Source organism: Antrostomus carolinensis, unplaced genomic scaffold, assembly GCF_000700745.2.
Source record: "Antrostomus carolinensis isolate BGI_N321 unplaced genomic scaffold, ASM70074v2 scaffold7426, whole genome shotgun sequence".
In the NCBI taxonomy this organism is placed as follows: Eukaryota; Metazoa; Chordata; class Aves; order Caprimulgiformes; family Caprimulgidae; genus Antrostomus; species Antrostomus carolinensis.
Window position 1 is genome coordinate 70375 of NW_010321156.1, and position 24841 is coordinate 95215.

General features: G+C 40.1%; 1 protein-coding gene across 1 annotated transcript in view; it reads left to right on the plus strand.

Annotated features, from left to right (window-relative positions):
- The window catches only part of PDE3A (phosphodiesterase 3A), a 90460-nt gene that overhangs the window by 34794 nt on the left and 30825 nt on the right, over positions 1-24841 (plus strand). Inside the window, exons 2-4 of the mRNA XM_029085404.1 lie at positions 15867-16127; positions 18959-19113; positions 22981-23096. Coding sequence (XP_028941237.1) covers positions 15867-16127; positions 18959-19113; positions 22981-23096 — 532 coding nt within the window. The remainder of the gene's footprint in view (positions 1-15866; positions 16128-18958; positions 19114-22980; positions 23097-24841) is intronic.

Here is a 24841-nt window from a genome sequence, read left to right on the forward strand (position 1 = left end):
GACTTCCATTTGATTCTACCCCTTCTGTACTTCCATCCCAAATTAGCTGTGGATTTGCTTCCACAGCCGCTGTAGCTTGTACCTAATTGCCAACGTGTTGCTGAATACTTTGCATCCTTTTGCAAATCACAATGACAAACTGCAAGCAAGCACGTTTACACCGATGAGCATAAGTAAACACTGTCTCTTTTGTGTGTGTGTGTGTGGTGGTGCAGTGCCTACCTTCCACTCTCATCCGCGACAGTGCGTGCTGATGTTTCACTATTCACATTTTTTTGCAATATTCTTTCGTTTTCTGTCTTCCATTATTATTTAGATGTGGATACTCTGGGGAGCTTTATTTTTAAAAAAAAAGAAAAAAAAAGTACAATAATCTTCAAGCAAATTTAGGAAATAAACTGCACAATTGTAGATGGAGTTTAGCATCTTTAACAGCTCTGGTAGCAGACAGAAATAAAAAATGGAGAGAAGAGGGGCATGTATATGTTATGCTTATATGTTTGATTTATTTTCTGAAAGAATTTCTTCTTTCTCAATACAGTTATCAAGCATTGCCTGTATAGCTGGGGAGTTTTGTGTTCCTACAGAAATATCTGTAATCCTTCTGCTATGGAATATTTTAGTATGAGGGTCAGTTCAAAATGTTATGAGATTCCCTCCACCTCCCCCAGATACAGTAATTTCTTTGTTGTTTGTACAAGATTTTCAAGATCATTGGAAAGAATGTGAACAGCCAGAGACTACTGGGGTAGTGTATATATATATATATTAAAAAAATGGATGAAGATCTTTTTCCTCCCAAAGTGATGGTAGCATTTCTTGTGAACAGCAGTTACAGTCTCGATTTGAAGGAAGGATGGTGCCATCTGGTGATCCCTGGGAAAGGCTTTTCTGCACCTCAAGCTTCAGGGTCCTCATGTGCTGTAGTAACAGTTCAGTTGTACCATTGCTGTTATACCCTTTTCTGAAGCACTGACTCACTTTAAGCAATTTCCTAGCATTAGGTATCCTAGGTAGTGTGCTCATTTATGAAAGGGTTTGTGCTCCAGCCTTGAATACGTATTCAAACCAGCTGCTCCGTAATTTTCTCACTGGCATCCCCGCTATGAAGCTCTCATCCCCTTTTCCTGTTGTGATTTTCACTTCTGCAGCTGGATGTCCTCATAGCTGTGCTACTTCGCTCTCCTGCTCCTGCCCTCTCCCCCTTTTCCTGTCCCCTTGACCCCGTGGGACACTAGCAGACCATGCAGGGGGCAGTAACCCTTAAATGCGAGTGACATTTTGGGCTTCCTTGCTCCATCCCGCTGGGAACTCCTGGTCTGCATCGCTTGGTTTGTAAGTGAGGTGGTGGCTCCATTCCAGCAGGAGACTTGCACTCTGATCTCCTTTCTCGTTACGTTCTCATCAGTAACAAAGGGCTAGAGTCCAGATCATCACCGATGCTGCCGCTGCCCGAGGGGAAGCAGAGTTCAGCCTGCTGCTCTGGAACCATGTGGGGTTTTGTGTGGCTGTCAGCTTGGTGCAAGGAGAAAAGGTTGTGTTATGTTAAAGGTGGTTTCATAAATTGGTTATACAGAGCTAAATGAACACCATTTTACAAGCAAAAATAGTTGCTGTGTGTGGTTAGCCGTCTGCCAATGGGCAGGTTCTATTTAAAATAATTTATTCTGTACACTCGGTGAAGTGTCTTTTAACTGGTTCTCATTTAGGCTGATCATATAAGCAAGTCCTTAAAGCAGAGTAGAAACCCCTAAATTATATGTAGAGTCAGAACATGATTTTATCTTTTTGACTGGTTACTAAATACACTGAAATCCACACAAATCCGGCTTCAGAGTTTAACTTGGCTGTTTGTTTTTAGCTGGCACAGGCTCATATGGTTTTCTTTATACACAAAGGATTAGCTAGTCTTTAGAGACAGCTTTTGATTTGCATTTTCTTCTCTGTTCAAAAAAAGGCCAACTGAATGTTAATTCCTTTCTTTCCAATTAATTCCCCTTCCCTCATTTAAACTGAGCTATTAACATGTTTAAGTGTGAAGTATATTACTATGGCTCTGTGTAGAATTGGATCATTATATAGTTAGTCATGGCTTGAAGGCATATTTGTATCATGTCAGAGAAATCCCATCCTAATTGAAGGTGTCTTTCCTAAAAAGCAGAGCAAAGTGGGATCTCGTCACACTGCCTTCTTGTGCCACCTTCATTGTATTGACAGGAAATCAAACAAATTTCTCTGATCTGTCAGTGAAGATAAAAAGGGCAAGTGGATAAAGTGTTGTGCATGTTTAATTTGTTCAGGCATTTTATTTTGCTCTAATATCATATGGAATGATTCAGCTTTACTCTCTACAGCAATTGTAGCTTGCATTAAAAGAGGAAAGGGATACAAATAAATTTGTAGTCATATTAAGGGCAGTCTTCACATTACTGGCAAAATGCCAGCATGTTGCATGGCATGAGCATTAACAATATACAGTTTCTGCTCTGTGTTAGCATTTTGCTAGGAATGACAGTAATTAAAAGAACAAATGATTTAACTGAAGTTATTCTTCTTTCTAGAGAAGGTTGATCAGAACCGATCAGTAAACTTTTTTTTTTTTAATATACTTTAGTACGATAAATAGGTTATCTGGGACCGCTTGTAACACTCGGATTGGAGCAGTCAGAGAGATAATATAGAAGTAGGAAGACTGAATCCATATGCTTCATCAGCTGATTTGTCAGAGCACCGTATGGCAAACCATTTTGCTTGTGGTCTATTTCAGTTTGTTAACAATTATGTTTACATAAAACATTGCTATGAGAGATGTGCGTGACTCTTCAACAAGGTCAGTGGTATGAAGTCAAGTGTTTTCTTGTGATTAAAGTGGTCTTTTATCTTTGTTGTTCTGAGTTTAACCTCCCAAAGTTAAACTGATTATGAGGGGAGACCTTTAACTTCAATACCCTGCATTAGGTCACCAGTGTTAGCAAACCTGAATATTGAAGTCATCTCCAGGGTCTAATCCATTATGGATCAGTCCCATTTAAGTCAACAATGAGCCTCTGACTGCGAGAGAGACACTAAGCCCCTGCACAACTCCGATGCAGCAAAAAACGCAAATGCGGGCACCAGGCTGTTCTGCAGGACAAGAAGTCGTAGCCTTTTTGAAAAAAAAATGAGTAACTTTGTTCTAGTGTTTTCCAAGTGAAGATTTAAGTTTTGCAAAGCTGACATGACTTGTTGTTCCTGTCTTTTAATAAAAATGCTTTAAAATTGCTGAAGCAAAGCCAAAACAAGCCCTTACAGTTGCCAGAAATTCCAAACCCAGTAGTTTTTCTGTCAGAGTACAAAACAGTTTTGGTGTTTGTCTAAAGTTGTCAATACAGTGAGAATCCTTGAGCTGCCTGGTTTGAACCCCTGTTTCTTGTTTGTGAGAACACCGCTGTTCTCTGTGTAAGAGAGCTCTACAGCAAATTCGTGTGATTAGAAGTGAAGTGTCATCAGCAGATAGCTCAATAGTATATTCACTGATTGATTAATAGGGTTCCTCCTGAGTTAAAATACCAAGGCTTTCTATTGATGTAGCTTTTAAAGGGGTTGATTTTTCAATGTTAATAGAGAGATTTGTATATTGCTACTGCTTTTCTATGCCTCCTTTTAAAAATTCAGAGCAGCCTTTTAACCTGTCTGCTGGGAAATCTCAACTTCGGTATGGCTTTAATGCACCATTTCCAGCTGTTTTGAAACTGGCCCTCATTGTGTCCCCCTCCTTGATTTCAACTTGTCAGTACATCTTCCTCTTCTTCTTCAAACTCTGGTCCTCCCTTTACACTTTCTCCATACATTCCCATACTCCTCCATGCTTCCATACATTATTTCCATACTTCTCTGTGCTTTTCTTGCCTTCAAGGACAGCCTGAACCCCGTGCTGATACTGATAACGACTGGAGGTAGCTGGTGGCCGAGTTGTGTGCACTGGACCTCTCTTCTGGTGCTGGAGGGCTTCACCCCTCGGGAGCCAGTGCCAGGGTTGTAGGTGACATGCCAGCTGGCCAGGCAGCATATGGAACTCAGTGTGTTGTTGACCCTCTTGGCAGAGCTTGCCCAGTCTGTAATCAATCATTTTGTTGTTGAGGAAATTAAAGGTTTGGTTATTTATATACCTGCATGTGCATGCATCCAGGCAGAGGTACCTCATGACTTGTTTGAAAAGCAGTGCTGCAGTGATGATCCTGCGCTCAAGTGGGACTTCATAGTTATTTCATAGCAGCGCTGTCACAGCATGTGTTTCTTAATTGCCAGCAGAGGTAGGAGCACTTTGGGCCTTTAGTTTTAAAAGGTTAGAGTGTCAGTACCAATGCTGTGTCAGATGGTTTGTGTGCTAAGAAAGAAGTGATGATTTAAGTGGGCTTCATTCACTTGTTCTCTTTTAAATGTGTTTCTCATGTGACAGTTCAGTAACAGTCTTAGTGATAGTGTTTCAGTGGGTCATCTTGTCCCTCCAAACTCAGCCTACCTACTCCACTCAGTAGTAATAAGGGCTTCTGTTGCACTCACTGGTACATCATGGTACTGGTACAGCTGGACTCAATGGTCTTAAAGGTCTTTTCCAACCAAAATGATTCTGTGATTCTGTCATCGCTCATTTCTTACTGGAGCAGATTCAGATGAACCACTGAAGTTCAGCTTCACAAGGGGATTTAACATTTTAAAAAGACGTGTAATTGACAGTTGGTTGTTGGTTTTTGCTTTTGTTGTTTTTTTTCTTTTCTTAATACCTATATCCAAGCAGAAAACATAAGTCACTGTAGAAATAGAAATCATTGTCTAGTTGGGTTGCCAGTGTAAGCACCAGTGCTTCATGATCCCCGTCTGTTTTTTTGGTCTCTATGGTTCTGTTGCCTTTTGTATGAGGCATGAGAAGTCAGCACTGTTAAATTTAGATGTGAATCTGAATCCAAGCTTTCCGAAAACACAGAAGTGTTTGGCCCTCATCAAAAAGTGCAGACCCTGAGCCAGATCCTCAGAGTTCAGTACAGTGAGATAGTTGTGATGCAGAAGTACAGACTGGATCAATCTCTAATCGGAATTGCAAAGTAGCTAGTAGATCATAGTTAGGGATATTGTTTGCATTTTCTTTATTTCTTTTTCTAAAATGCAAGTCAAGAACAACTCACAACCTAAAAGTTACAAGTTGAAAGTAGCACTTCTCTTAGATTAAAACTGTACAAAGGACACATCAGTCATCACTTTAATGAAAAAAAAATCAGTGATTGCTGAAGTTGCTTATGGAGTCCTAGAGCCTTTTACATCTGGTTTGTAGATTATAGGCCAGAACAGTAGTGGTGGAAAACGGCCATCAGCCTATGTTGTGATCAGCTGTATACCTTCTATTTCAGCAGGCAAATATATTTTTTCTCATTTGTGACAACAAAGGCAAAATAAGCCTATAGTATAAGCTAACCTAGTGTTCTTTAAGTTGATCCTTGCAGGTCAAGGATGCAGTAGGTTGCAAGCAGTCCTCAGGGCTTGCCTGTCTGTCAACTTATATCTGTGCCAAGTGAAAAAAATAATTTCAATATTGAAGACAACATGTATAGTGTTTTATTTTTTCTTTTATGTAAATTACTGTTTCTCTCTGTTCTGATCTGCATTGAAGCGTGTGTCTACAAAGTAATCTAGGAAAGGTGGATAATTTTCACATACAGTGCATGCTTAGTGTGCATTTTGCTTGTCCTGGCTTTCAGTGTTGAAGTAGCTTCTACTTTAGAGAAATTACAGCTCTGCAGCACTGATGATGAAGGATTGGGGGCTCCAAGTCCATAAGGCTACAGTTGCTTTTCTTGAATGAGTCATAGTATAAGAATCCAAAGCCAAGAAAAATGATTAATTCTTTTCACAGGGGAGTTCATTAGTGACATAAAGTCATGAGAAAGAGGAGGAGGCATCTGTAACGCTAGAAGGTTATTAACTGGTATTAGTGTGAGCGCTTTAAATCAGCAGAACTTAAATAATGCAAACCACAAGGTCTGATGGAGAAGAAAAAAGTGTTAAAATTTGACCAATTTGATTGCAGTGAGGCAATCGTTTGACTTTCATGAACGCGGGATTTATCCTTTTCAAAAGGTGCAGAATATCTTTGCCTGCCTTTGGCTTCAGTGAAGCATGTTCTAAAAAATGGGCCACTAAATATCATTAGTGTTCTTGGTTGCCTGGAGAGTTTCACGAGATGTTCCTACTCCTGTTGCTACAGCATATGCAAAACATGGCCCAAGATATACATCTGGCTCCTGCTGTCACTTCCAAATCCCTGTCGTAATTTCAATAAGAACAGACTGAACTTTAAAGACGCTGTATCTGCAGCTTCACTGATGATTATTTCCTAGTTTCTAGTTTTCTTTTTATTCTGGTTTTCAACACTCAGTGAACAGTTCTTAAAACCTCAAAGAGTTTGCTTGTTTTCAGTTTATTCCCCTGATGTCAGCTCCCTTTTTGTATTTAAAAATACTTCTTGCATTCTCTGTAGCAATTCTTTATCTCCCCCCAATCTTTTTGTCTTAATTGAGAGGCTGCATTTATTTGCATTATGTTTTTAATGGTACTTAGTAATGCTGTTCTGCTTAATACTGTTAAACAGTCATTAGTGAAGGACTGAGGTGGATGTGAATCTTTAGATTGGATTATTTTCCTATGTATTTCTGCAACTTGCTGCTAATTGTGATGTCACTTCTCAAGTTGGATCCCAAAAGGGTCTGAAATATTTTGAAAGGGAGAAAATATGGCAGTAAATGGCTCCTTTGGCTTTGTTCTAGTGTAACAGAGACTGTCAAGTTGAAAATGTGGGAGGATTAGTTAGTACGCAGGAGGTAGAACAGTGATTATTGCTTTCAATGGATCTTTTTTTAACTCATGCTGTGTATTTGGCTGCTCTGGTTTAGTTCACCGGAGAATTAAAATAGCTTCCCATGCTAAGCAGGCAGTTGGGATATTGGAGCTGTAAACTCAAATGGGTAAGATCACCAGGTATTAATAGATGGCATATCTTCTGCTGGGTGTGCACCCAGCGTCCTGCTCCTGCTGGCTTCCAGCTGGTGTTACTGCAGCTCAAGTTGAGACTGAAGACAGTTGTCACTGTTTTCTTCGCATGAACGCAAACTATCAGCTTCAAGCTACCAATTTGTGACCATCTGATGTGCAAATTGAAGAACAATAATGTAAGACAATTGAGGACAGTCTCTGAAGTACGGAATTGTTTTCCTCAGTCTGTGTTATTCAAAGCAGATTTAAGCCCCATTTAGAATTTAATTTTTCCCATCTGCTGTGTTTTAAAGAAAAGTAATAATTTTTAAAGTTCTGATTTTAGTTGGAGCAGTGTCTGCTTTTTAAATAATAAACTCTGACTGTGACAAACTCTGTGATCTGCTTTACATTGTCAGATAGTCGTGATAGTTTAAGGGCTTTAGGCATCTAAATCGCACGGCAAGTCCCTTGGAATTGGGTGACTGAGTCCCCAGGGCTCTGCTGAGAACATCAAACGTCAGCGTCAGAGTTTCCACAAGGTTTCCAAGCTGCGACTGGTGGCTCTTGGCCAGGAAGGTCACCCCATGATCTCTCCTCCTTCCAGGAGCTGCTTTCCCTGGATCCTTCTCACAGGATGCCTTATGTGGAAGGTCACCAAAACTCTCTGAGTATCTTCATTAGAACTGGGATTTCCCCAGGAGCACAAGGCAGAGTGCCTGGACAGCAGGTTCCAGCTTGCCCCTCGCCATTCCCATGTACCGTGGGATGGTGGTGGTGCTGCCCACGGCACACACTCTGGGCAACAACCCTCTGCCCCTTTCCCCTGCGCCTTCTGGGGTTTTCCAGCAGCAGCCAAGATACTTGTGCTCTACTGTGGTGGAAGGAAATGTGGAAAATTAGGTGCTACTTTATGTCAGTACCAGTGGATTTAGTTAATTTGGAGTCCTTTCTGTCAAATATAAATGGTGGGAAATTCTGCTGTGTTGGATTGTGTCCAGTACTTGCATCCACATGGGTGCAGACTTTCCTAGTCTGTAGGTCTTGAATCTTACCAGATCTAATATCACACTCCTTGAGATAATTGCTGCATCTCTTTTTGTTGTTGTTGCTTGGTTGCCAACAACCACAAAGAGATTTTCTTTCGGTGCATGTTACAAATCTGGGAAAGCTTCCTAGGTGACCTGAAAGCAAGAACTGATAGTTTCCCTTGAAAGTTATAGATGGCACCAAAACTGCTGAGGACTAAAATGTATTCTCTGTTTCTCTCTCTCTCTTATTCTTTAAGTTCATAATACTTATCTGTGAAAGCTCTGAAGCCCATGCTTTCCTGAGGGCATTATTGGCTTGTCTATTGAGTATGATATGCAAAAGAATCTCCTGCTTTTTTTTTATTTTTATTTTTATTTTTTTTAAATGTAAATGTCTTTGCTAAAACTGTCAGACAGACTTCTCTCTGGGCAGCTGTGGCCCATCCAGAGAGATGCTCACCCAAGCCTGGGCATTGAAGAGAGGAGCAATCATCATGGTGTTTATCAGTGTTAATGATTACCATGGCACTGTCACTCAACAAGAGGGAAGAATAATTCAGGTGTAAGTCTGAGCAGTTGAGGTTAAATGTGATCCTTTGGGCACGGTGGGCAAAGCCACGAGGGTGGCATGTGGAGGTGTGTGCATCCTCAAGCAGTTTGGTGGCTGGTTTCTGACAACCCTCGGAGGTCAGGCGAGGCTAGCGTTGGTTTTGTTTTTTCTCAGGGGCTATACAACTAAATCTGGACGTATCAGAACAGGGAAAGCAAAATGCCTTTCTGCACATTCAGTGCCTGCTGCAGATTAAATGGTATCAGTTTACTAAGAATTTGTAGCATGGATAAAACACTCCACCAGTGTTCTTGTAAATGTCTGAACAATTTTTCTCAAATGGTGAAATAATTCACCCCAGACAAATACCTGGCAGTATAAGTTTCAGTCTGAGCTCTTTGGCTGACAAAGCTATCATGAACTGAAAAGTCCTCTAATGGAAGTTTAGTCAGCTGGAGCAATGAGTATTGTGTCACCTAAAGTAGAGGTGCAGGATGTGGTGATGGCAACTACAAAGTGTGCTATCAATGGTGATAGATTCCACAGATCTTATAAGAAAGGAAAAAAAAAAAAAAAGTATTTCCTTCTCAAACCAATGCCTTTTTCTTAAAGGCTCCAAATTCAATACTTGCAAAGTTTGTGATTACTCTGAGCAGATTAAATGTTACAGCCATTTAAGGATTATTTATTTTCATCCTGGTTTTCTAAAGAAAGCAGGCTTATGTGATTGTGCTGTCCCGACAGTTTCAAGCAAATGTGGCAGATGGGAGGAAACATCAGAGCATCAGAGTTTATTATCTTCTTAGAAATTTTATGACAATCTATGATGGCATACAGGAGGAAGGTCCAAATGTGTGGCCTTGCTGGTAGTAGATGACTGCAGTTTAACATAGTGTGATATTACAGAGAGAGCCCTGTATAAGCCTTCTCATCAGCATGCACATAGCCCCAGGCACGGCTGCCTTGTGCTGACTGTGTGGCCACAGGGCTGTTCCTGAGGAAAGGGGTCATTGCCATACAGTGAGTGCTGAGGGAACAAAAAATATGACTTTTCAGTGAGCCCCATTTCATCAGATCCTCTATTTGCAGAACCACTTTCAAAAATTTCCTCTGGCTGTGCTGTGATCCTTGGACTCTGGCATCATGCTGGTGAGGGCTCAGGCTACAGACACACTGCATGTGGCGATCGTGACGTTTTCTGCTCTGCAGGTCAGAGTTCAGTGTAATTGTCACCAGGAAGGTCTACTTTGTTGTGGTGGTGCCATCCCAAATGCCATATAACCAGAGTCAAGACTGTAATCACTGTGGCTCACACAAGACCCAGAGTCTTAATCACAGAATGGTTTGGGTTGGAAGGGACCTTAGAGATCATCTAGTTCCAACCCCCCCTACCATGAGCAGGGACACCTTCCACTAGACCAGGTTGCCCTTCCTTCATTAGGGGCTCATCTTTTGTGCCTCACTGTCTGTTTTATGGTTACGGCTCTGAGTGCTTTAAAGAATCAGCAGCAAAATCAGTGATTATATTGATGATTACAAAAGGTTTTCTTTGATCAATGTGATGAGACAACAGGAAGGTACTATATTCAGTCCTACCAAGGAGCATCCATTACAGAGCTTGTGTCTGGTCCACTTCCAGAGAGCAGTGGAAATACTGTGCTTTATTAACGTGGAGAAAAGCTTCTCATAAATGTCCTGTTTGCTCGCCATAGAAAAGAAAACCTGAAATCTAGTGTTAGTACAAAATAAGAGTATAATAAAAATAAGAAGTCTGGGTAAGACTCCAGTTCTGGAGCTTTAAATAGAGAAAAGTTAAATGTCAAAGAATTGTACGCACACTTTTCTTTTCTCCTTAGTCATTCAGTGAAAGGTGGAGTAATTAAGTCTGTGGTGCCTTTAAAATGATTCATTATTTCCATAGAAGCCAATTCATGTTTATCCTTCAAATCGCTCTGTGGACATTAAAATAATGGAGAATTATATTTGCTTTTAATTTTCTTTCCAGACAGCTTGGCCTGAGCATTCATGATGTGACTTGGAAACTATATCAAATCTGATTTATTGTTGCTCATAATTGTGTAAAGATTGAAGATATGCTGGATGCTGCCTTTTTTTCCCTTTTTTTCCTCCTTGCCTCCCCCATTCTTGCACTTACAGAGTGTTCTTGAGTGTAACGTGGTGAAAGGCCAATGTCTCTGCCTTCACTGCTTTCCCTTGTGCAAACCACAGCAAATGAAGATTGTATTTTTTTCCCTAACATGAGGCTGTGTGAAATGAGTTGTGGTAACTGGTGGGGTTTTTTTTCTTTCTTCTATTTTTTTGTTATGCTTAAGCTTTGACTGGTTTTGTGTTGTCATGTTAATCGTCCTTTCTTGTAGGAGAGCAGTACTTTTTAGTTAAGCTGGATGAGTTCAGTTTTATGAGAATCATAGGCAGAACACCGATGGTGTGGGAGGAAGACTTTTATTTGCAGTAAAGTATCTGTTAAGTATAAGAACGTCAAATCTGCTTCACAGGCAGGTCAACTGTTTCTTAACCAGCTACAATTTGTAAACTAAAGTTATCTATCAGGTCTCATGGAAAAAGGAATTTGTTATTCCTGTTTTCCTAAATTCATTTTTCCTACACAATTTTATCTGCTTGTTCCCCTAGTGAGTAAAAAGCCATTCTTAGATGTTTATGTATAATATAATTCCATAGAAGAAAACAAATGGGATATCGTGAAATGTAATATAAAAGCCTACAGAAAGTTATGCAAATTTTGATTTTTTTTTTTTTTTCTGGCCATGTTAGAAAAACCAAAACTATTCGAACCTAAAAATTCTAAGTGATAATTAAAATATACCAGAATATTGTTTTCATATTGCATTTAAGAGTATTCCTTGAAGATAAGTTTCCTACCCTGACAAAAATTGCCTGTGTGACAGTGGGACATGCTGCTTGTGGTTTGGTCCTGCAGTTGCAGCATCGTGTGTGCTTCTTGGCACGTGAAAGTTTTCTTGCAAATTCCTAATTAAGCCCCGACCCATGCAGGCTGAGATGGCTGCACAGTTGGTGCTGGGAACTATGCGTGTGTGTCCCTAGTCTCTAATACATCCTGCTGTGATCTGACCATCTTATTTTTCATAAGAATTCTTTAGGGGAAAACCCTTTCTATTATTTCTGTACATAAAAAGAAGCCTCAAAACATACAGCAAGTGCATTTGGGCCCAGTTAGGAATTCCAGGTGGTACCACAGCCTAAAACACCCACTGAGATGCCAGTTTAAGAAAAGAAAGCACAAAACCAGCTGGTGTTCAGCATTGTGAGGAATTTATTTTGCTCCTTACCTTAGTTATCAATAAGAATGTTTAGTTGATCTGGTTTTGCTTTTGTTTCCAGCCTGTTTGCTTTCTCATTCTCATGCCCTAGAGCATTTCAGTTTTAGTCACTGCATGACATCGCTTAAATCAGACTTGGAATGAAGTCACCAAGTGAACAGTCAGCCAATCTTCTCCAGTATTCACGGGAGGAAACTGCATTCACAATGATTAGCATAGATGGGTAAATGAATACTGACCAGTGTGAAAATTAAATTCATCTTAGCTTAGCTCTTTGTTTCTTATGTATTGTTTTGTTTTATCAAGTTAGTTGTTTGTTAGTGTTGATGGCAAACATGTTATTCATGCCTCTATTCTCAAGTATTTGACCTTTGAGTTTTGATGAGTAAAGTGGTTTGGAAAGAATCCCGATCAGTTCACGGAAAGGCTATGCACATTAGTAGAAAACTACTTACAAAGTCTGAGGATGGGGTTTGTATGCACATTAACCCTTAAAAAAAGGCTGTGTGTGTATATATGTGTGCACGTGCATATATAAAATGGCATCACTCTAAAATTTTCAGCAATTTACTGTCTTGCATGTATCTTTATATTGATCCAAATCACCATATGTATTTTATAAAAAATTCCACGTTTCCTTGTCCTTTAGCAAAAAACATTTTATTTTATTTCCTGAGTGTTTGCAAAGCATACACAGTTCTCTACTGTTTTGTAGTAGAGAATATAAAAAATAAAATATTTTAAAATGTTTTCATGCATTCAATTTGTAACTGTTTTTAGAAAATAATAATTTAAGTACCTGTAAATTTATCTAGTCAGGCTAGTCTGATAGTTCTCTAAATTAATCCTGAGATAGATGAAATATTCAAACTGCTCAAAAAAGAAACTGTTTTCTTGTATACAAGTTCTGTGCAATGAAATTACACCATATAATCCCTACCAATATAGGATGTGGTGTCAGTGTACTGAAATGGGAGGATTAGAGCAGATTCTTTCTTTGAGAGGAATTAGGGCTTGATCTGTTCTCCTCTTACATATGCTCTCATTCTAAGGATTCTAAGCCATGAGTTGTTCAGACAATACTGTAACTATGATCTATGTAAGTGCTGTTTAAAGCAGCTCACTACAATACAGTGATGTCTTTGAAATACCTCCTAAAGTGTTTTCACTCTGAAGTGCTGTGCAGCGCTGTATATCAGGTTGCACAAGTTGGTACCTGTTGATGTTTTGTGGTGCCCCTGACTGGGCTGTGCTGGCGGGTGATACGTCTTATTTCAGCCCTGGTGAGGGACACTTCCAAAGAGTGAATCACTTGGTTTCCACTGATTTGTTCTGGTGGGGCCCGGGCTGCAGTGGTGTTACTGTGTGTTTCATCTGTAAGTCCCAAACCCATTTGGGTACAGACTGTCCTTCACGGTGAGGTGCAGGCTCAACTGGGGACCCGGGAGGATGCAGACCCGGTGTGTGGCATCCCCCTTCCTGGGCTATATGGCCTCAGCACCAGCTCCTCACATAACTCAGCACATCCTCCTGGCATTTGAGTTGGGACAAATCTGCTGGGTCTCAGAGTCAAGGCAGGGGTCACCACGATGTGACAAGGCCTCCCCACGTGGCAGAGGTGGCAGAAATTCGTCGTTGAGAAGAGAAGGGCTCTCCCTCTCTCCACTTGGTACTAATAATGGAGAACAATACTGGCTGCTTTGCAAAATATTAGTACTGCTCTGCAAAATCTGGGCCTCTGCTTATGGCCCACTGAGTCAGACTTGTTTACTTCGTTGAAGTATTAATCTCTGTCTCTGATTGGCAGTCAGCAACTCCAGGCCCCAGGCTTAATAGAATTTCAAACTGTAGCTTATGTAGTTTTGCTGAAAATATGAGGCTTCTATCACGCTGTGAATGACATATTCTCCCTCGCTCCCCTTCGGTCTGTTTTTCAGGGCTGAGGTTAAGGGAGATAATTAATTCCCCCCATCCCAAGCCTTGTCTTTTAAGAATTTTCGTTAACATCTGCCAGAATCTCCTGCACGCACTCCTGAGAGGTTAAGCCATTAAATTAACTTCAACCATTATTACTTTTTTTTTTTTTTTCAGTAGGATGAAATAGTATTTCAATATATCAAACAATTTCTGGTTTATTTTGTATCATGACAAAGAAAAGAAAAGTGGGAAGAAGAGACTGGTTTTCTGGTTGCGTGGGAGGATGGTGAGTGAGGAGATCTGTCTTCTGGTCCTGCAGCTCACCGCTGTGTTAGCAAGAAGCAGGACACAAAGAGTGGATCTGTGGAGTGAAACAAGGGCCTGATGTCCACGCTACGCAGTTGGGAAGATAGTGGGGAGAGGTTTAGCTATACTTAGCTAGTGTATCACTTTCCTCAGAAATACTTTGCTATTGCCTGTGAAGTCTTTCGTGAGAATGAAGCAGTTCTGAGGTCTGTAAATGCTATCACTCAGGTGAGTCACTCTCCTGCTAAGCAGTCTGCCCAATCCTCCATGCTGTGGACTTGCCACTCCAAGAAACCTAGGTAATCTTTTCACAGGCATAACTTCCCCATTTGGAAAACTGTATAGCTTAGATTTTTCTAAGCAATACATGAGAACAAATTAGTACAAAATCTCCTGTAATGATCTCTCTGGCAAACTGCACATACACCTACTGAAAAGTCCCGAACAGTAACAGCAGGACTGAGCTTATGTGTCACAAACACAGCAAAGCAAAAACGATCAGTCTTAGAGTGTCTTGAATTAGCAATTCCACGCAGAATTTATGGTGATTTATAGTGCACCAGCTAGTGAGGCTGAAATGTCACTGCTGCATTGAAAGTTCACATACCTCCTGCCTTTCTTGTTCTTCTGTGTGCATCCAGTCTCGCTGTTCTAGTAGATTTTAAAGATGCTCAGTCTTTTGCAATTGTATCACATAGCTGTCAATTCACAGACTTGACAACTTGCCTACTTTTGGCAATAGACTGTTTCTTTTAGTGCCAATATATTGCCCTGCTGGGTTTTGGGACAGATGGTAATTGGAGCTGCTGAATGTCAGGAAGTTCTGGAGAAACTCAAAGATGTATTTATGGACCAACCCTACAGCTATGTGAGATTACCTGTGCATGATGAAGACATGTATGAAGACAGTTTGCCTGGGCCACAGGTGGTTTGCAGTGCGTCATTTACAGGTCAATTATATACATGTATTGGGTAGGGTGTGTAAGATTTGCCAGTGATATGAGCTGCTTCTTGGTATTATTTCTCCTTATGCATCACTTTAGTTAATAATTCTTCCTAAATGAAGTATGTAAAGTAGATACATATTTCAAACCCAAGAGAGAGTAAGGACCATCTGAGTTGGTCATACAGGTCTGTAGAGTAGCTATTCTCATTGCATCTGTCTGAAAAATCCACTTTTACTCCATTTCAGTTTTGGTATAGCTGGCCAATACACAATTACTTGGGGAAGAACATTGTTGCCACCTTACCAGAATGCTGTATTTTGATAGCGTGGAGATATTTTTAAAATCTCAATATAAGCTTGAGATTCATTTCGTTCATCTAAGCATAAGCATTGAACATTGGTTATTCTAGATGCCTCAATAGTTAGTCTCGAGAGAGTCTCCTCCCATCCTAAGCTATGTATCCAAAATTGTTCGTGCAAATAGTCCCTGGCCATTGGCTATGTCTCTGTAGTGAGCCTGAACAATTCATTCAGATGGGTTAAGTCTGCTGCAGATGGTGAAAGCTGTGAAATCAGATATGATGAAATTCTAAACTCTTTGTGGACTGTGAGGGATGATCCATCTATTCAGCATGATTGTCCTTATTTAAAGAATTATTTCATGTTATTCTTTTTCCACTCTGTGGGTAACTGTTTTAACAAAAGTTGTGGTAAGAGTTCACCACAGCTTTAAATACTGCTCAGCAGGTTATTCACTTCTATTGTCTCACATGCTTTATTTTTGTCTTCTTTAGTCTTCTGGTACCAGTATCACAGTGGATATCGCTGTCATGGGAGAAGCACATGGGCTCATTACAGACCTTCTGGCAGATCCTTCGCTGCCCCCCAACGTGTGTACTTCGCTGAGAACAGTGAGCAACCTGCTGAATACGCAGTTAACCTTCCAGGCTATCCACAAGCCAAGGGTGAACCCTTTGGTGTCCTTCAGTGAGAACTACACCTGCTCTGACTCAGAGGAATGTCCAGAGAAAGGAGAGAAACTAGCTATTCCCAAGGTGAGTACTGGACTCAGTCTATCATGTATAACTTGGCTCTTCCTAAGAGGACAGCAATGGACTAGTGGGAGATGTCACTGAGTTTTTACTTGTTTGCTTCAGATTAACATCTTAGGCTCTATCATACTCTACTCTAAAAGGACAGCTAAGTAGACTGTTGGTTTCATAGTAAGACAATTCCTGTGTACCCTTCAACTCATGGCCAGGTTAACTTTGGTTCAGGCATTTTTAGAAGATGATGTTCAACACACCATCGCTCACATAGATGGTGTTGATATTACCTCACAGCTGTTGGTTTAAACTTAAGAGATAAGAAATGACAGGGAGCAGAGCAAACAAAAGTCTTCCAACATCCAGACTCACAAGTCTGCCGCATTACTTTTCACACAGAAATTCCCCTCCCACTCTAAAGATTTGAGCCACTGCGTGTGGCGTGACGATCCTAGTCAATGAGCAGTGGGGAATTAGGTAGTAATATGAGGGACTTTTTTGCCTACTTTGAAGAATAAAATTTTGTATGAATTTCAGTCTTTTCTTCCTTAGCTAGAGGTGTGAAACCTATAGAAGTCAATGAAAAATAGTATCTGTTGATGACATCCAGGTGCTTTGGATCAAGTTTAAAATGTTGTATACCAAACAAGCAAAAAAGATCACCACAATGCTTAGTATGACAAATACTGTGAGCTCATGAAAAGTAAGCCTGAGAAGAAAAAGGAGACTGAACCAAAAAAATATATATGGTATTGCCTTGAAAGATGGTTTTATGAATGCTCAGGAATCTGACAGGAAATAACCAGTGATAACCACCTACATTTAATAAGTGAACAACTAGAAAGAACACATCAGCTTTGAAGTAGTTTGAGTTGTAGGCTCGTTGCTAATTAGCTGTCCTGTGAGGCTTACATTTCACTTTTGCAAACTCCCTTGTAAAATTAAATATAGGCAGAGTACATTGCACAGGTGAATGCTTTTAAGTTTTATCAGTTCAAGTGGAACAGCCAGCATTCATTCCAGCATTTCCTGGCATTTGGATTGCAACACTTGTGATTCTTTTTTTTTTAAAATATATTTTAGTGTGATGATAATTATAACCCTCTTTGCCTGTGTAGCAGCTGTATATGTGAAATGGATGTTCACAGGTTTTTAAGTGCATTTGCCTGTTTATTCTGATGTACATGTCTACAATGGCTGTACTCTGGGCTCTGAGGGGAAAAGTTAAGTGGAAGAACACTGCCATCACATGAGCAAACACAGTGAACGATACCAGTTTGCTGTTGTGTAATACCCAATGAGGAGAAGAGAAATGAAGGATGAAAAAATGAGTTAATGCTACAGAGAACTAATTTAACTGAAGAATTCACTGACGTAAATGTATTACGGTTCATAACACTAATAGTTTGCAGACCTTTATTTAAGTTTCTATATGTAGATTTAGGTTCTTTACCTTAAGCATCTGACACTGAGCATTTTGAGTAAGGAGACAGTATGTTAAAATATTTATCTGTAAGTTTGAGCTTCAGAACCACAAATGTCTTCCATCTCATATCTCTTAACCCTCTGGCAAAGTCAAAGCTCCTCATCACAGAGACATATTTATTTTAGTTCTTAACTATAAACACTTCATGAGAACTACAAGAGAAACATCTTACAAAGTTATAGCATCTGCAGCAGCAAACCTGGATCCACAAAGACTCTCTATCATCATCCTTTATTATCTCTACCTTCAAAAATTCAGAAAAACAAATTGAGTCCTGTTAGTGGAGGAAAGGAAGAGTCAGGTGAAAGAAAAATGCAAGGTGGTCAAGAAAAATCTGCTGTAAACAGTGGTGCTTTCTTTAAGTTTTTCAGGAGACATCATATCCCAGAGCATAAAAGCTGTATTTCAGTGGGTTTTCTTTGGATTGGGTATATATAGTAGGAAAAAAAGTGGGAGCTCCATTCTCTTATTTTTCTTACAATCTTTCTTGCCTTGAATTTCTGATTCTGAACATTCATGGCAGTTTAAGTCACAGAACAGTTGAGGCTGAAAGTACATCTGGAGATTGCCTAGTCTGGTTGGGAAACCATCTAGTCCAGTCCCTCAGCCCACGCAAGTTGAGCCTTGAGCAGGTTTCTCTAGGCTCAACCTAGAGCAGGTTGCTTAAGGAGGATGTCCAGTTGGGTTTTGAGTATCTCCATGGACTCCACAGCCTCTCTGGGCAACCTCTTTCAGTGTTCAATCATCCTCACAGTAAAAAATATTTTCTTACATTTAAATGGAATTTCTTGTGTTTCGATTTGTGGCCCTTTGCTTCCTGTCCTGTCACTGGACACCACTGGAAAGAGCCTGACTTCATCTTCTTTACAGCTTCCCTCCAGGTATTTGTATACATTGGTAAGATCTCCCTTGAGCTTCTCTTCTTCAGGCTGAGCAATCCCAGCTCTCTCAGCCTTTCCTATTATGAAGATGCTCCAATCCCTCAGTCACCTTTGTGGCCCTGAAGACTTGTTTAAGTACCTTTGGCCCCATCATATAAAACCAAAATTTTTAAAGAGCACAACTGACATTGACTGATCTCCAAGTGTAGAACATTTGTGGCTATGGGAGTGTGGATATATGCCTTTTTTTTAAACTTGAAGTAGGGAGGGTAGCCCAGACCTTCCAAGCCTTGAAAGCAGTGGCTGTGTTGATTTGAATAGGAGGTAAGCACCGTAATACCTGGGAGAATCTGGATTTAAGGTAACTCACTAGGTGTTGTCAGGCAGAATTAAGCAAATGGAAATGGTTTTCTCCTACATGTTTAAAGTTTTTGTGATCCTATATAAACTCTAAGCAACTGATTTCTCTCTAGCGCTTACGGAGAAGTTTGCCTCCAGGACTGCTGAGACGTGTGTCCTCAACTTGGACCACAACAACATCAGCCACAGGATTACCTACATTGGAGCCAGCTCCAGTGAGAAGGGATCGTAGTGCCAGCATCAAACCTCATGAATCATCTTCATCCAGGTTAAAAATTACTTCCTGTCTCTTTTATGTCTCTCTTTGGGCAAATTTCTTAAGTTTTGTGTGATGATGTCCCTCATTTAAAAATGCTGACTCCAAAGTGTGTTAGAACTGCTTCTTTGTGTTTCTCTAAATTGGGTTGCCAAAGAAGTGAAACTCCCAATTTTAGTCAGATTATGCCAAAACTATTCCTATTGTTGGGAAGAAAAAAAAAAAAATAAATCTATTTATGTTAGCAAAGTGCAGAATTGCACAAGAAAACGAGGCAAGATATCTGGTTAAAGTCTTCTTGATATGCAGTGGTTTCCTCCATGTTTGTCTTGCCTGGAAAGAGTTCTGGATTCAGTCATGACACCTACACTTTAAGGTTATGTTCATATAGTGCATTGTAGAAACAAAGCACTAGATCTGCAAGAGCTTTGCATAAGGCTGAGGTACCTACCTACTCCATTTTGTGCCCAAACCAAAATTTAGGTTCAGTTTCCTAAAGCACATCCCTGAAAGTCTTTCAGAGTTATCCAGAAGCACGCTAGTGCTCACTGTTCTGAAGAGATAGGTTTTTATCTTATGGCTGAAGTCCCTCATGACTGACTGTATCAGTTAGATATTCCCCGCTCAGTCTTACCTGTTCTCTTTTTCTCAAGGCCTGATCCCTGAGCCAGTGTAATAAAAGAAATAGTCCTCCCACAAAACAGAGAGAGAGGAGGTGTGTCCACTCTGCTGCTAACGGCCAGCAGCTGACTGGTTGAGGGCATTTGCAGAGGACTACCCTAATTATAGAATCATAGAATGGTTTGGGTTGGAAGGGACCTTAAAGATTATCCAGTTACAGCCCCCCTGCCATCAGCAGGGACACCTTCCACTAGACCAGGTTGCTCAAAGCCTCATCCAACCTGGCCTTAAACAATTCTCTGCCCGAGGACATTCTGACCTAGGTACCTCACATTTTGGGCCTTCCGTGCTACCAGACAGCCTGAAATGAGCTGCATTTATTACCCTCTGCAAGGGCTGCAGCAGATAATCCAGTAGCAGTTGGTGAAGGAAGGAGTTGAATAGATGTTAGTCTTGTGCAAAGGGCACTAGTCTGTGAAAAGAGAGGCTCGAGTCCCTGTCACTGTTAACTATGATATGTTGCCTAACTACTTCAGCAGGGATTCAATCCTCCTTTCTGGTTCCATGAATATTTTTCTATTCTAGTCAGAAAGGAGCAGAGCTTTCAAAGGAAGGGCAGAAGGCAGTCAGTCATGCAGGCTGGTAGTTATGGTGCCACCCTGTGAGAATAAAGTTCGGGTTCCCTCCCCACCTCAGCAAGGGCTACCATCCACCAGCTGGTGGATGAGGAGAGATTATGGAGACATGCTTTGCTATGGGGAAAGGAAGAGCAGAGCAAAAGCATCACATTCAAGAAGAGAATTCAGAGCCACGATATTGGAAGACTCAAGTTTTTCTGCAATTCATAATTTGGTGCCAGTAGTGGAGAAAAATGTAGGATCTGGGAAGGCCCAACATCACCAATGTTTGCTGTTGGGTGGAGGAGGTGAATGCAGCCCCAGAGAACTGCTTTGGTCAGCCTTTCTTCCAGATAAGCAAACCTTTCCCATCGAGGAGGGTCTCATGCAGGGCACCTGGGTGCTCAAGGCAGCCTGCAGAGTACACTGAATATCTGGTGCAAGAAAAATACATGGTTAGCCAAAGTTCCCTTTGTGAGGAGTCTCATGTATCTCAGTAAAAGTAAATATAAAGAAGTTACAACCAAATGGAAATGTTCTCCAGTCACTGGCCTGTGGTTTCCAGGGTGCGTTTGATTTATACTGTTGATTCCAGACTCTCGTGTAGTATGTAAGCATCCTAAGATGGGAATCAGAGGGAGAAGGAGAGAGCAATTAAATATTATTGTTGGTCCTTTTCTAAGGCTGTTATATAACTCTGCATGATGAGCCAACTAAGCAGGCTATCAGTTCCTCCTATGTTTAATGTCGCCAATTGTGTAATTATAGCTCTGTCAAACCTCCCAGCCTACTGTTTGCAGTTCTTCTTTTACAGTAGGAGAAACAATGTGTATTCCAGAAAGGGGAAAAATTAATCCTATAAGTCTAGCTTTAAAAATTTTGGCAGACCAATACAGATTTGCTTTCAAGGAAAAGAATTTTCAACTGAAGGGGGAAAAAAAAATAAAAAAAATAAATCTTTATTATCTGCCACATCCCCTGTACCAAATTCAAGTGCACTACAGGTCACAGAGAGAGAAACATTTCATAGCTTGAAGGGTAGGATAAGGAAAATGACACTGGAACTGCCTTGTGGTAGCTTCTACAGTAACAAAATCTGCAACTTGTTCCTCACAGTCTGGGACATCACCTCTAGATTTCTATAGTCACATATTTGCAAAAATCCTTTTAAATGTCTGTTTAAGGTTAATAATCTTGTATTCTTCCAACCTCATGTCACTAAACTGGTAAGACATGGTCCTCTTACAGCTTCAGATGATTTGGGAAAAATAGTAAAGCTTCCACATTCCTTCCCTCATTCACTTCTATATCCAGTGATTCTCCCTTCAGAAGTCAAAGAATGTGGTTTTAGAGGTTTTGGTTTGGTTTGTTTTTTCTTTACAGTGGGACACTGTGTGTTATATTCTTCCTTTCAATTAAAAAAACAAAAACACAAGACAAAAAAAAAAATAATAAAAAAACAGTATTCTTTCTTCATCTTTCTTCATCTTTCTTCATCACAGATTATAAGAATTTGGGCCAGCGAAGACAACCAGCAAATGTTTTTGTAGGTAGTGCTCGCTCTTCCAAAATAATAAGGTGTTTGTAGATTTAAGACAATATTACATGCTTTTTTCTTTTAGAACATTTTTTTTATCCAATTTTTTTTTCAAGTTTAGCTCAGACTAGGCTGCTTTGAAAAGCTGTCTTCTCTTGACATGTCATCTCATCAGTTGGATGTGAGGCTGTGAGATGTGGAGCCTTAGAGGCCTAGCAGATTCATCCAGAGAAGTCATATGCATCATGATAAGAGCCAGTGCCGCATCCCTGCAAGCAGCTGACATTTGATGAGTGTCATTTGTGAAAACAATGATAAATACAATTCTCTTGCTTTACAGAAGTATTTGGCCTCTTCTGGTACACAGTTATAGCCTGAAGGCTGAAAGCATGCACCCATCCTGTTGTAGGGGACCAGCATTTTTTCCCCACACACAGACACATGCAACCTATTTTCCTTCAGGGAGTTTCTCTTGAATCTGTGATCAATGTCTTCAGGGTTTGTCAAGAGGAATTTTTTTTTGGGGGGGATGCAGCATGCATTTCAGTTGGCTGGAGCATGAAGTTCTTCACCCAGAGAAGAGGCACACCACTAGCAACAGCATCGCAGGGCTCTTCTGAGCCTCTTCCAGCCTCCTGAGGAGCTCCTCCAGTGCCTAAAGGGTTTCTGGTTGTCTGCCTTGATGGTTGCAGCAGAGGAGTCAAGGAGACTGATCTTTCATTTACGCTGAGAACTTCTGGCACGTCTGGCTTTTGTGAGGAGGCATTAAAAGAGAATATAAATTTAAACTTGTTTCAAGTCAACTTTTAACTGTCTTTGTACCATCAGAACAATATAATGAAGACATCTTTGTATAAAAAAGTGAATAGGCCTCAGCACTGACGGAAGTCCAGCTTTGGAGCGTCTGCATTGTAAATATTTTTACTGAATACAATACTGAGCGTCTCACAAACAGCAGTTCAGCCAGCAGATAGATGCTGTTTTCATAGGTTTTGTGCTATCTCAGTATCACGTACTTTTTGATGTTGCTCCTAACTGCTTAAGGTCTGCCGTTGAGGCTTTTTGCTGTGTCAAATGACGCTTGTTTGCGCTCTGGTTTGGCAGCACTGACTCCTGGAACAGCTCAATTCTGATGACAATCACCAAGAGCAGGTCCTTCTCCACCTCCTATGCCATGTCTTCTACCAACCACCTGAATGCCAAAAGGCAGAGTCGGCAAGGTGAGTGGGCAACTGTGGCTACGTCAGGCTCTCTTAGCTGCTTCCCTGTGACTAGCATGTGCATCTGCTTTTGATCTCTGTCCAATCTGTGTCTTTTTTCTTATTTTTCCATCAATATAAATAGTTATTTCCTTTATAAAAAAAAAAAAAACCTGGCTTAATATACTATAGATCATAGTGATGCCATTTTAAATGTTGTTACTTTTATGATTTATAGAGGTTTGTTGTGAAATGATGCAGCAAGTGCGATACTAAATTATGTTGTGATTTATATCCATGGAATATTTATATCCATGGAATTACCTGGACTACAACAGGGCTGAGAACAGAGTGTTTTCTATAACATTTGTTGGATTAACTGTCTGTGTGTATTGCCTGAATGAGATTTTTTGAAGCACAAGGTACATAGTGCCATTTGGAGCTGTAGGCATCGACTGACCTGTCTTATGCAAACATATCCAAGACCAGACATCTATATCTGTATATTTATTATCGAGAAAGTCCAGGTAGTTCTTATTGATTTTTAGAGATGAGAATTATGGAGCTTTTTACTTAGCTTTTTGGGCCTTTAAAAAAATGACTTCATTTTTACCTGAGAGAAAGCCATTGAGAAGTAGACTTCTTAATTGATAATGAAATGTCCAATATGACAGCCATAAAGCAGTCTTAATCCACAGTACCATGGTTCTCTTCCCCGTACAAATGCAGGATAAGGTAATGTTTACCCATGCTTTAACTCGCCATTCAAAATGATCACAAGGCCTTCCTTTCTTAAATCAGCCCGTTTTTTTTTCAAAACATGGAATAATGTTGAGATAATGTTACTCAGAGATACTGACCACCCAGACATCAGATGGAAATTGATAGATGCCTGAGGCCTGACATCAGAAAAGACAGAGAATCCCAACTTAGAGATGGCTTTGAAGATATGACTGCACAATTATTCTGCTTATCTAACACTGTCACATCGCATCTCCTTTTCAAACTGAAGAGTTTATTTAATCTCCTCTTGTACAGAAGCTGCTTTGTTGTACCACATTGAACATTAAGTAACACAATATTATCTTAAAAGGCACCTAGTCAAATGAAAAAAAAAAAAAAAAAAAAAAAACCTGGAAAATAATGGAGATACAGTACCAAGAACTGAGGAATTTGTTTTGGAACAAAACAAATCCAACTTAGACTTGTGATTTTCCAAGATTAACTCACTAACTTGAAAGGTCAGGGGTAAGGGAGTGTATAATATTTTATACTTGGAAAACAAGATTTATCAACACCATCAGTCAGTTTTACATTTAGTCTCTTGCTTCCAGAGAGTGTTAATAGTCATCTGTGTTGCCCAAATACATGAGCTTCTCCCATGGTGAAGAGAGAGCTCCATTCCATCACAAGCAGTTCCTAGAGACACTGATTGACTAGACTAAAAATTTTGACTCAGTATTTTATACAGAAGATTTGTATTTTTATGTTTTAAACTGTTTACAATCATGCATTTTTAATTAATATTTGTTTTGGTGTTTCAGCTAAAGGATTGCTTTAGTTTGCCGTAGTTAATACAAATTAGACTTTTACATATTAACTTCATTTGCAATATGTAATAATTCTTTGTAGAAGTTGATCCAGCTAAATCTGTTAATTTATGTGTCTTTAATTATGCATGAAAACATTAGCATTTCAAAATACTGCTAGCTATACCTATTTTGGCAAAATTTGAACCTAAACTCGAGTGTTTTCATATGTAATTT